The sequence below is a fragment of the Sus scrofa genome, chromosome 4 (assembly GCF_054392235.1).
Source record: "Sus scrofa isolate SSC_HxYL_T2T_F1_AM1 chromosome 4, Sscrofa_HxYL_maternal_Yorkshire_Landrace_v2.0, whole genome shotgun sequence".
Classification (NCBI taxonomy): domain Eukaryota; kingdom Metazoa; phylum Chordata; class Mammalia; order Artiodactyla; family Suidae; genus Sus; species Sus scrofa.
In genome coordinates, this window is record NC_139386.1 from 55,838,855 (window position 1) to 55,852,495 (window position 13,641).

At 41.4% G+C, this 13,641-nt stretch overlaps 1 protein-coding gene across 3 annotated transcripts in view; it reads right to left on the minus strand.

Moving 5' to 3' along the window:
• The window catches only part of E2F5 (E2F transcription factor 5), a 39,779-nt gene extending 26,368 nt beyond the window's left edge, over nucleotides 1-13,411 (minus strand). For 2 of the 3 annotated variants that reach the window (XM_085021161.1, XM_085021160.1), the window contains exon 1: nucleotides 7,530-7,967. In XM_085021161.1, the coding sequence (XP_084877287.1) occupies nucleotides 7,530-7,757 (228 nt within the window). In that variant the 5' untranslated portion in view covers nucleotides 7,758-7,967. Of the gene's footprint in view, nucleotides 1-2,793; nucleotides 3,085-7,529 lie in introns of those variants that run through there. The other variant, XM_085021162.1, reaches the window with a different exon arrangement.
• Between the last annotated feature and the right edge of the window lie 230 nt (nucleotides 13,412-13,641).

The window sequence follows — 13,641 nt, forward strand, 5'->3', positions numbered from 1 at the left end:
AGGTATTTAAATCACCTGGAGGAGTTCCCGCTGTGGCACAATGGGATTGGTGGCCTCTCAGGAGCGCTGGGACGAAGGTTTGATCACGGGCCTGGGAACCCCATATACTGCAGAGAGGCCAAAAAATAAAGAAAATAAAAATAAAAATAAATTTTAAAAATCACTTGGAGTCTTTTTTTTTTTTTTTGCTTTGCTTTTTAGGGCTGCACCTATGGCATATGGACGTTCCCAGGCTAGGGGTGAAATCAGATCTGCAGCTGACAGTCTATACCACAGACACAGCAACTCAGGATCTGAGCTATGTCTGTGATCTACACCACAGCTCACTGCCAGACTGGATCCTTAACACACCAGGTGTGGCCAGGGATCAAACCTGCATCCAAAAGGATACTAGCCAGGTTGGTTTCCGCTGTGCCACAACGGGAACTCCTGGAGTATCTATTTAAGATGCAGATTCCTAGGCTCCTTCCCTAGCCCTATGGAACCTGATTTCCCAGGTCTAACATTAGAATCTATTTTTTTTAAGATCCAGGATATGCTGATGCCTTTGACCTTTAGTCTACACATTGAGAAATATTGGTATAATCCCTTTCAGGCCACCACCTTTCTTAAAGTGTGGAGGTGGAGGGACTATATAGCTTAGCACAAAAATAAAATCTGCCTAGCACTTTTCAGTTCACACTTCTCAGTGCCCCCAGTTAGGGTGGCTCATCCCTTCTTCCTCTTTCCACTTTAATGATAAACTTGATTTAACGATAAATACAAAGACATGGGGCATGCCCAAGACACACTGCTGGTATGTGGAAGAATCAAGACCAAGAACTCATTCCTACTGTCTTAGCTCTATGCCCATTGACGCTATCAGAACTGGAAAATGAGAAGGCCAGCTTCTTTGGCTTTGTTGTATTGTTCTCAGGAAGAGTTGCTCTTCACATTATACCTAAACTTTGGAGGTAAGTACGCTTTGCTTTGCATGGCATCAGTTCTGAAATCAGACTATCTGGGTTTTACCTCCTTTACTGTGGATGTTGACTGTAACCAATTAACCTCATTAAGCCTCAATTTCCTAATCGGCAAGACAGAGATGCAATTATCTTCTTTATTGTTTTGTTACAAGGATTAAATGCACTAATACAAGTAAAGCATCTGGCATACTGCCAGTTACTTAGTACTTAGCTATTAGTAATCCCTTTATTAGTGCTGTAGAGCTTTAGTCTCCTGAGAATTTTCTTTTTAGATTTAGTCAAGCACCCTGTAGATGTTTAATAATTAGACCCCAGAATAGATATATCCACAGAAGCTATATATATGCCTTTTTTTTTCTTGGCTACACCTGCAGCATATGGAAGTTCCCAGGACAGGGATGGAACCCAAGCAGCAGCTGTGGCAACACCAGATCCTTAACCCACTGTGCTTGGCTAGGGAGTGAACCCACATTGCTGCAGAGACAATGCCATATCCTTAATCTGCTGTGCCACAATAGTAACTCCTATATACTCATTTTTTATAGATGTTAATTTTTAGAGGAGTTTAAGTTCCACAGCAAAAAATACAGAGATTTCCTGTAGGTCCCCTACTCCGACACGCAGAGCCTCGGCCTCTATCAACACCCCTCACCAGGGTGGTGCATTCATTACAGCTGATGAACATACAGTGGCGCATATTAATCACCCAAAGTCACATTGGTGCTGTACATTCTATGGGTTTTAAGATATGAATAATGACAAATATCCACCATTATGGTATCATACAGCATAGTTTTGCTGCCCTAGAAATCCTGTGTTCCACCTGTTCCTCTCTCTCCTAACACCTAGCAACCACTGATCTTTTACTGTCTTCATAGTCTTATCTTTTCCAGAACGTTATCTAGTAGGAATTACATAGTATAGCCCTTTCATATTGGCTTCTCTCACTTTGTAACATGCATATAATCTTCCTCCATATCTTTTCATGGTAATAACTCATTTTTTCAGTGCTAAATAGTATTCAATTGTCTGGATGTATCATTGTTTATTCGTTCACCTATAGAAGGACATCTTAGTTGCTTCCAAGTTTTGACAATTATGAAAAAGGCTGCTATAAATATAAACATCTGTGTGCAGGTTTTTGTGTGAACCTAAGTTTCCACTTCATTTAGGTAAATACCACGCAATGTGAGCATTGGATTGTATGGTAATTCTGCCATTCTATTAGGTATTGCACTGTTTATCACCGTTTATTACCCTTTTTTAATTGTAATAAAATACACATAACACAAAATTGCCAATATAATCATTTTGGGGGGCTGAGTCTGTGGCATGCGGAAGTTTCTGGGGCCAGGTATTGAACCTGAGCCACAACTGTGACAACTCCGGATCCCTTCCACCAGGGAACTCCAGCCATCTTAACCTTTTTTTTTTTTTGCTTTTTTTAGGGCCACATCCATGGCATATGGAAACTCCCAGGCTAGGGGTCGAACTGGAGCTGTAGCTGCCAGCCTACACCACAGTCACATGGGATCTGAGCCGAGTCTGTGACCTACATCACAGCTCACAGCAACGCTGGATCCCTGACTCACTGATGGAGGCCAGGGTTCGAATCCACATCCTCATGGAGACTAGTCAGATTCATTTCCGCTGAGCCACAATGGAAACTCCCCATCTTAATCAATTTTAAGTGTACATTTCAGTAGTTTTAAGTGGCTTTACATTGTTGTGCAGCCAATTTCCAGAATCCTTCTCATGCAAAACTGAAACTGTATACCCATAATATTAGTTTGCTAGGGCTGTCATAACAAAAATGGCACAAACTGGGTGGTTTAAACAACAGAAATTTATTTTCTCACAGTTTGGGAGGCTTGAAATCCAAGATCAAGGTTGTGGTGAGTCTGAGTTCTTCTGAAGCCTCTCTCCTTGGCTTGCAGGTAGTCTCCCTTGCTGTGTCCTCACATGGGCTTTGCTCAGGCCTTCCTGGTGTCTGCGGGTCCAAGTTTCCTCTTCTTACAAGGACACCAGTCAGACTGGCTGAGTGCTCACCCTCATGGCCTCGCTTAACTTAATCACCTCTTTGAAGGCTCTATCTCCAAAACAACCACATCCTGAGGTTCTAGAGGGCAAGAATTCCACATACGGATTTTGAAGGAACACAATTCAGCCCATAACATCCATGAAACAACAACTTCGATTCTCCCCTCCCCCAGCAGGAGAACAACTTTGATTCTCCCCTCCCCCTACTTTCTGTCTCCATGAACCTGAGTATTCTGGTTACTCAATATAAGTGGAATCATACAGTTATTTTGTCTTTTTGTGGCTAGCTTAATGTAGTCAGGGTTCATCTATTCATGTATCAGAAATCCCTCCTTTTTTAAGGCTGCATAATCTTCCATTATATGTAAGTACATTTTGCTTATCCACTCATTTGTTGAGGGGACTGCTGGGTTATGTCCATGTTTTAGCTATTGTGAGTATCCTGCTATGAACATGGTGTACAGATATCTGTTCAAGACCCTGTTTTCAATTCAGTTTGGCATGTATACTCAGAAGTGAAATTGTCCTGGGAACTTTTAAGCATAAACTAAAACCCTGGCTGTCCTACCTACAGCTCTCTCCTTAGGATAATCCTTGCTTTATTCAGTGACACCAGAACTTTGCTCAGTGTCACAAAGGCCTCAGATTTAATTATTTATTTATTTGAGTGTATGTATTAACCAACTAATTGTAAATGGGTATGAGTCAGAGACCTGTGAGATAAGAAACACCGTAAGTACTTTATCATATTAGTCCAGGTATCATTCAGGCAATTTATAACTTGAACAATTACAATAAACAAGATAAGCAATCTTGAGTACACTTTAAAAAGTTTAAGATGGCATCAAAATGGCACATAAAATATAGAAACTCAGTTATAAATTAATAGGATTTTTCAAAGCAACACATAGTCATGACTATCCTTTCTTCTTTAAATTCTTAGTTCTTTAAAAACAGAACCCTAGTTTCATTTGTGAAATAATAAGGAATTTGTCATCAATATCCTCATTTTCAATGCAAAAGCTCAATACCTTCTCTTCTATCATGAGTAGAGGTATAAAAATAATCATGTATATTTTTCTTTATAAGAAAGATTCCATGCCTTTACACATGAGAAACCTAAATAAATTAATTTGGGGGGGGAATACTGAAAGGCAGTATATAGCACAGAAAATAAGAAAAATGTTCTAGTTTCAAGTCAGAGCTGTCACTTTCTACTGTGTGACATTGGGCAAGTTACTTAACCTCTCAGTTTTCCGATCTGTAAATGGGGATGATAAGCACAAATTTCCACTGTTAGGAGGATTAAATTAGTTAATACATGTAAAATGCTTGGCACATAGTAAGCTCTCAATGAATGTTAGCTGTTAACAGCATAAATTGGCAAACCACATAATGGCAAAAGACCATGGCATAACTTGTCATCTTACTGGAATAAAGAGAGTAACTAGCCCCCTCCCACCATTGTAAATGAGGCTATATAGTGGAAGGATTGGAGAAAGATACTGAATAAAAGTTTCTCAAACCACTTCCAAGGTATGTCTATTGGCTCCTAATTGTTAAATTATACTAGAACAGCTTTATTAGAATATGTTTGCTTTGTTAGGCTATGCCTTCAATTAGTTAAATTGTAAGAAAAGAAATGCAATGACTAAGATACAGTATTATGTTCTTATTCTCCAGTAGTATATGTCTCAAGTTAGAAAGGAAATATCACCTATGTGGTCTGGATATTTTACAGACATCAAAGATATTCAGATGTGATGACTAATATAATTTTTTATATTCCTGATATCCATAAAAATGTTTCATTAACCTCTTCTTAAAAAGTATCAAGTGTGTAACTCAAAAGTATCAATAACTTAGGCTGAAATACACCACCCCTAAGTAAGAATTTAAGAAAAAATGTGATTTTATCATTTCAAATTAGAGAAACTTTACAATGATCAGTCCGTCCATCTTCAACATGTATTGTCAAAAGTCTTAATGGTCTTTTACTATGGTGCACAATAAGAAAACATCATTGGAAAGATTTCAGTATAAGATTTTTGCAATATAAGATTTTATTATGTACAAACATATGTAAATAAATGAAATATATATTTGTATATATGTGAAAAAGAATGAAAAACTGGTCTCATTTACTGGACTGAAGTAAAAAAATCATTAATACAATGAGACCTAATATTACTGCAGAAACCTCTGAACTTTTAGGAAAATTCCAGGATGAATGAAACAATGTTATCAGGAAATATTAAACTTTACTTCCCACTCACTGCCTCTGTAAACTTCTGGACAGCAAAATCTGGCCACAGATGAAACAGGAGGAAGCCAAAGATTTAGGGGAAAGCAAGGACAAATTTCCATCATATTCCAAGGCAAGCTGTGAGAAAAGCTCTCAAAAGTCAGCCCCTCAGAATTCAGTTGCATCTGGAAAACCCCAAACTTCCCTGATTCTTTATTGGAGTCACAGGCTTTTTTTTTTTTTTTTTTTGGTTGCACCCATAGCATGTAGAAGTTCCCGGGGCAGGGGTCAAACCCACGCTACAGCAGTGACCCAAGCCTCAGCAGCAACAACACCAGATCTTGAACCCACTGAACCACAAGGGAACTCCCTGAATTTTAGCCTTTTTTTTTTTTTTTTTTTGGTCTTTTTATCTTTTATGCATCTGCAGCATATGGAGGTTCCCAGGTTAGGGGTACAAATAGGAACTGCAGCCACCGGCCTACCCCAGAGCCACAGCAACATGGGATCCAAGCTGCATCTGCCACCTACACCACAGCTCACATCAACACTGGATCCTTAACCTAATTAATCCACTGAGCAAGGCCAGGGATCCAACCCTTGACCTCATGGAAACTAGTCGGATCTCCTAACCCCTGATCTACGATGGGAACTCCCTAGATTTTCAAATAGTAGTTTGCAAGGTAGGTTTGGAAACATCCCTGTCTTTCAAAGATGACCTCATGACTTCCTATGAAATTCTTTAAACAAAAATCCATTTTAGTTCACAATTTAAATACATACATGTCATAAAGCACTTTAAGGGAGAGAGGGAAGGAGAGGGAGTGGGGAAAAAAAGAAAACAAGTATTTCTAAAAGTGCAGGAAAATTTCAGGAGTAATACTTCAAAAAAAATAGTAGAAACTTTTCCCCAAATGCAAAATATGTGCATCGTGCCTTATTTGTATGAAGTAGAACAATTTCGGTAATTCAGGAGTCATTTACGCAACACTTACTACACCCAGGGAAAGGAGAGGACATTCAAAGACATACCTCACCTCCCAGACTGTCCTCAGATGAGAACCTCTAGCAAAGGACATCAAATTGGCCTCTGTGAGTCTTAGTCTCAGGTCAAGGAGTACTAGAAGATGCTGTCCTACTCAGACGGTGCTTCTGTTACCCTAAGCATAGCCTTGAGGATTGCAGTCATCCTCTCAAGCTAGGTACGGTGGTCCTGGCACTTCCATAGGTGCTGGGACCAATTCTCAGTGTTAACCCCAGATTTAGGGGTAGTGCCTAGGAGGCGTCTACAGTAATTACTGATTCATTAGTAATTTTTGTTTGTTTTTAAAGCTTTAGTTTTTACTTAAACATGGTGCGCTGGTTGAATTTTAATTCAAGGGATCACATCTCTTGTTTCTCAGCGCTATGGAATCCTTCCAAACCCTGACTGGAACGGTTAGGTCATTTTATTTAACGGAACGGCTTTTGATGTATGTTGTGGTTTGAAAATTCCGAACTCAACTGCAGTAAAAGATCTCATGAAATAGGAGTTTGCTGAGCGCTTCTCCTTGCATCAAAGTTATAAAACATCCCCTTTCCGTGTGACGGCAAATCTCATTTTTAGAAATCTATATCAGATCCTTCTAAGTCACAAATCAAATACCCCTCTTAGTCACCAAAATGATAAAAAGAAATATACAAGGAAGAAGTTTTTTCTTTTAATTACTACCATTATTTTAACAGGGAGGGCTATGAAGAGTTCACTTTATTTTGTTTCATCCAGGAGAGGTGGCAAAACTGGGTTTTGTTTGCTTATTTGCTGGCTTGTTTAAACAACTTGATCACGGTCTAAGCTAGAATCGCCTATTAAAACCAACAATGCCCAACAGGAAAAAATCAATCCCGACGGTGTCCTGGGCAAAGCGCCCAGATACCCTCTGTGCCTCTGCCACAGGTGGACGCGGAGCAGCAAGGGCACTCAGTCGTCCTCGGGTCTCCGCGCCCCGAGACAGAAGCCACGCGCGCGCGCTGGAGCTCCTGGGCTCTTTGTCGAGAGCCCGGCGCGGCGCCGGGCCCCATTGGTTAAGCGGCTGGTCCGGGCCATCCTGGTCCCTCGTCCCTCCCCCCCATCCCGAAGTCCAGGGCCTGGGCGCAGGCCACGTGGCCACTGCGCTCAGGTCGTGAGATCCCCGCGCGGAGCGTTCACACCACGTCCCCCGACCCACGCGGCAAGGGGATGGGCTTCTCCCCCGGCCGCAGGATCTGAAGTCCGCCCCCTCCCCGCCTCCTACGCTCACCGCTTTGAGATCCAGGACGCCGTCCTTGGCCTCCTGCAGCAGCGACACGAACTTGGTGGTAAGCAGCCCCAGGCTCTTCTCGTGCCTGCTGCTGCCGCCCCCGCCGCCCCCGAGTGGCTGCTGCGGGGGTGGGGGCTGCGCCTGGGACGGCGGCGGCTGCGGCCGCTGGCCCTGCCCTTGGCCCTCCGGTGCCGGCTGCCCAGAGCTTGCGGGCTCGGCCGCCGCCATCGCGTCCCCGCACCGCAGTGGTGCGGACCTCGCGCTCGGCCACCTGCCGGGTCTGCTCCGGGCCACCTCTATCGCCGCCCCTGCAGCCGCCGCCGGCCGAGGGCGGGACGAAGGGTTGCGGGCGCTTGCAAACAACAGGTGCGCGGGGCCCACCGGCCTCTGGGCCGCTCGGCTTGCCGGGCCTCCGCCCCCTCCCCGAGCCCTGGACCCAAGAAGGAAGCCCACGACTGAGGGGAGGGGGAGTGGAAGCGAGGAGAAGGGGCGGCGAGGGGTGGGGACCTGAGTTTAAATGGCAGGAAGTGACGCCGCGGCCCGCCGTTGCTTGGAAACGCATTTTTCTGTAGGAAGGAGGGGAGAGCAGAAGGGAGCGTCGAGGAGTGGGTTTCAGCTCGCCTCTCTGCTGTTGGAGTGCCACCCCCAGGACCAGCGACCTCCCGCTACAACGCTTGGAGGAAAAAAATGAAACGAAAACACTCTGCTTGGTGGCCATCGATTTCTGACCTGCTGGATCTCTACAACCTCACGGGACTAGCCGTCCGCTGAATACCTTCATTGGGGATTTCTGCTGTCTTGGTCCTTTCCAACTTTAGAATCCTTTGCAAGTATTTCAATGCCTCTGATCAAGTGCAAGGTTTTATTCCGATCATCTTTTTAGATTCGGGATATGGGAAAAGCAGAATAATGGAGCAGTATAGGTAGAGGTACTGAGGTGTAGAGGGAGAGGCTGTGACTCGCCCAAAGACTCGCCACTGGACTCCAGATTTCCTTCATTTAAAATTGTTCTTAATACCGTATTGCAACCAAGCTATGTAGTATTATTTAGAATATTAGGCAGTCGTAAGATTTTTATGTTTTTTGATAGCCCAAACTATCAAAATGAGAAATGAGATAACGCAGATCTGAGTAAAAGTTTTTTTCTCATTCGATTACACACTCTTGAGGGTTGGGAGAAATTCTAAATAAATTGGTATCACACGCAACACTTTTAATATAGTAGATGCCCAATAAATATTAGGGGAATGAAAATTCCATATGATGATAATTCATCAAGAAAGTCTCATGCAAGACATATTTCTAATTTAAAATAACAGTAAACTAGCAAAAAAGGGTCACTGGAATGAAGTAAAACAGTAACATTAGAGAGTAAAATTGGACACACCATTTAAGTTTAATATTTGTTTCCAATTCATAGGACAGAACTTTATGAATAACCAGATAGACTTTTTTTTTTTTTTTCTCCTCTTCACCAGGGGCATATGGAAGTTCCCAAGCTAGGGGTCTAATTGGAGCTGCAGCTGCCAGCCTATGACACAGCAACATTGGATCCAAGCTTGGACTGTGACCTATGCCACAGCTCACAGCAGCGCCAGACCCTTTAACCTGCTAAGCAATGCCAGGGATCTAACCCTCATCCTCATGGATACTAGTTGGGTTCCTAACCTGCTGAGCCATAATGGGAACTCCCTAAAAACGTGTGTTTGTCTGTGTCTTTGCTTGGGCTAGTGTAACGAAAATACCATAGACAGTGTCCGTTAAACAACAGAAATTTTATTTTCTCACAGTTCTGGAGGCAGGAAGTTCAAGATCAGGGTGCCAGAATAATCAGGTTCTAGTGAGGGCTCTCTTCCTGGCTTGCAGATGGCCACCTTCTCTCTGTCTTCACATGGCGAAGAGTGCAAGCAAGCCCAATAATGTCTCTTATAAGGACACTAATCTCATCATGAGGACCCCACTCTTGTGATCTTGTCTAAGCCTATACCTCCCAAAGGCTTCCTCTCCAAATGCCATCACGTTTAGGGCCACACCCACAGCCCTAGTGCTTATAATATACACATTTGGGGAAGATACATAGCATGTAGTATTCATTCATAACTATTTAGTAATTTTGCTTGTTTGTTTTGTTTTGTATTTTTTGGCCACAGTCACAGCATATGGAAGTTCCCAGGCTAGGGATCGAATCTGAACTGGAGCTGCAACCTTTGCCACAGCTGTGGCAACACTGGATCTGTAACCCACTGTTCCTGCACAGCAGAAACTCCCTATTTTGGTAATTAAAAAAATTTTTTTTTAATTTCAATTTTGAAAAGTTTTCTACCAAACAATTATTAATGATGCTAATATATCATTTGAATTTATTTTGCACTAGTTTGTGTTTTTCACAATGAATTTTTTGTTTAAATTTCTTAGACTTCAGCTATAACACACAAGTTAGCAGCCATTTCAGTTTGTCTCCAAAATCCTATGTCTATCAGGGAATCTACAAACCACTTACACCAGTGACCCCCAAACTTTAAGGAGAAAAATCATCTATGGTATTTGTTTAAAATGCAGATTCTTTGTTCCAAATTTCAGTGATCAAATAAGCATTTGACCTGATAATCGGACCTAGGAATCTGCATTTTTCGCAGTTTCAGGTAATTCCCAATGCCCATGGCCATGCGTTTGAGAAATAGAGCAACCCAATGAAAGATAATGAAATGTATCTTTTCCCCTAAAAAGTGCTAAAGATCAGAGCCTGATAATGCAAAAGTCATTTTATTTTTATTATTATTATTTTTGTCTTTTGTCTTTTTAGGGCCGCACCAGGGCATATAGGTTCCCAGGCTAGGTGTCTAATTGGAGCTGTTGCTGCCACCCTACGCCACAGCCACAGCTATGCCAGATCCGAGCCGCATCTGCAACATACAACACACCTCACGGCAACACTGGATCTTTAACCCACTGAGCGAGACCAGGGATTGAACCCTCAAATCTCAAGGTTCCTAGTTGGATTTGTTTCCACTTCACCACGACGGGAACTCCCAAAAGTCATTTTAATATGTTTGAATCTTTTTGGAAATTTCTGCTAATGAAATTATTTAAGAAATAATTTTTAATTATTATTATTATTTTTTGCCACACCCATGTCATATGGAAGTTCCCAGGCCAGGTATCTAATCCAAGCCACAGCTGTGACCTACTACACAGCTGTGGCAATGCTATATCCTTAACCTCCTGTTCCAGGCTAGGGATGGAAGCTTTGCCACCAAAGAGACAATGTCAGATCATTAACCTGCTGTGCTATAGCAGGAACTCCAAAGAAACATGATTTTTAAAAAGCAAAATATAAATAATCTTTGAGAAACTGATATTGGTCACTGTTTGAAATATAGTCATCTGAATTTGATTTCATTTTAACTATGAAGGAGACAATGCTCAAAAGACTATCAGTTGCTACACTGGTTCTTTATGCCAGTTCTGACAAATGCCTAGCAATTCTTTCCATCAAAAGTTAGGAGTCATTGGCATTCCCATAGTGGCTCAGCGGAAAGGAATCTGATGAGTATCCATGAGGATGCAGTTTCGATCCCTGGCCTTGTTCAGTGGGTTAAGGATCCTGTGTTGCCATGAGCTGTGGTGTAGCTTACAGACATGGCTCAGCTCTGGTGTTGCTGTGGCACAGTAGGTTGGCAGCTGCAGCTCCGATTTTACCCCTAGCCTGGGAACGTCCATATAGTGCAGGTGCTGCGCTAAAAAAAAAGACACACACACACAAAAGTTAGGAGTCATAGTATATCATCAAGATGTAAGATTTTTTTTGTGCACTAGAATGTTCCAGTTGAACAAAACTGTATTGTATTGACTTATAGAGTACTAAGTGCATGACAGTAATCCTTTGTTAAATTAATACTACTCACACAAAATGGGGCAAATACTGTGATCTATTATAATATTGTTCATATGCTCCTGATTATATTTTCATTATTTTTATGTATTTTGGAAGTACAGCTGCTTAACCAGTTCAGGAGGACTTAAGTATTTTGTATTCAACAGAATGATTTATTAGCCCATAGCTCATTGGACTAAGTCTAACATTTGTGGAATTTTACTTATGTTATTTTCACTGAAGTCCAGGATCAGTTTAAAATATGTGCACTTGTGTGATAATATAGTAGTTAAATGTACGAGAAAATTCAAATTTTATTTTGCTCACTGATGATGGCATACTGATTTTCAAACTTATAAGTCTGTCAGTTGGAACTGATCAGTTAAAACTTCCAACTCTCAAATCTCCTTTGAGTTAACAAACTTCCACCAAAAAGCTGCTTACATCAGCTTTATTACTCCCTTGTTTAATCTGTTCTAAATTAATGAAGCTAAATTTTGTTTTTTTGTTTTTCCTTCCCAAACCTTACAACACACAAACATCTATCTTCTGCATTTTCAAGATTAAAAAATAAAATAATTAAAAAGATTTGCTTCAAAGATTATGAATCCTCTCATCATGATAACATTATTCTTTACTTACCTATAAGCTGCATGATACAATAATATGATGGATAATGCAAGGATTTTGATTTCAGAAGTGTGTACGCTATAAGGAGAAAAAGGAAACCGATGACATTCACACATGCATAGAAATATAGTTCATACACATTGGATTTTTTTTGTTTTTTGTTTGTTTGTTTGTTTGTTTTGTCTTTTAGGGCTGTACCTACGGCATATCAAGGATCCCAGGCTAGGGGTCCAGTTGGAGCTGTTCTGGCCAGCCCATGCCACAGCCACAGCAACTTGGGATCCAAGCCATGTCTGCTAACTACACCACAGCTCACGGCAATGCCAGATCCTTAACCCACTGAGCAAGGCCAGGGATCGAACCCGTGTCCTCATGGATACTAGTCAGATTCGTTAACCGCTGAACCATGACAGGAACTCCCCAGATCTTAGATTTTATTAAGTCACTTGTACTCTACTTTTTGCCCTATAAAGGCAGCTTACAGAAAGAGGCAAGCTTATATTCGGAAGGGAGCTAAAATACACAAATATTGCATGGCATTAAAAGAAACAATGAAATAGTTGCCTCTAACATTTTTTGAAGAGTGGTATTGAGAATTCTAACTCTCATCTTCACTAAGTTAAGGTTTATGAACTGATACTGGGGTCTGGACTTCAACCACATGTATTCAAGTGTAAGAACAGTAGATCCAAGTTTGTTATAACAAAAATAAATTCAACTAATGCACACTGGAAGCTTCTATTTGCTTATGCATGAACACTCCTCTGACTTCTCTTGTAGATAAAAAGGAAAGGTAAATATGGTCAAACATTAACAGAAATTGCATGTCATTTAGACCATCCTGAAAAACCTAGTTGTTCAACAACCCTCCCACTGGAAACACTATTGATAACACCATTTCTTTGAAATTTCCATAAAATAAAAATGCTTATCACTAAACCACCAAAGCATAAGATGACAGCTTGTCCAAATAATGAGCCATTACATAAAGACATGCTGTTCACAATACATTGCCACTATTAAGATGCAAACTTAAAAGTCATGCACTCCGATACAAACCCTATCATAACTAAGACCTTGTGTCAGATGAGTGTTGAAAATTTTTGGATTTATCACCAAGAGGGAATAATTCTATGTTAAAAGCATTGCTGTCAAAAGATAATTTCTCAGGAGTTCCCATTGTGGCTCAGTGGTAATGAACCCAACTATCCAGGAGGACACGAGTTCAATCTCTGGCCCCTCTTAGTGGGTTAAGAATCCATCATTGCCATGAGCTGTGGTGTAGGTCGCAGACACGGCTCAAATCTGGTGTTGCTGTGGTTGAGACGTAGACTGGAGGCTGCAGCTGCAATTCCAATTCAACCCCTAGCCTGGGAACTTCCATAGGATGTGAGCGTGGCCCTAAAAAGACAACAACAACAAAAAAGATAATTTCTCACCAATGAATGATGCCCACATCATTCAGTTCCCTGTGCAGTGTCAGGAGAACTAATCTCTAGGATGAAAAAATGAAGTACTATAAATAAATAAATAAATAAATTCTGTTGTGGCGCAGTGGGTTAAGTATCTGGTGTTGTCACAGCTGTGCCTCAGGTTGCTGCTGTGGGG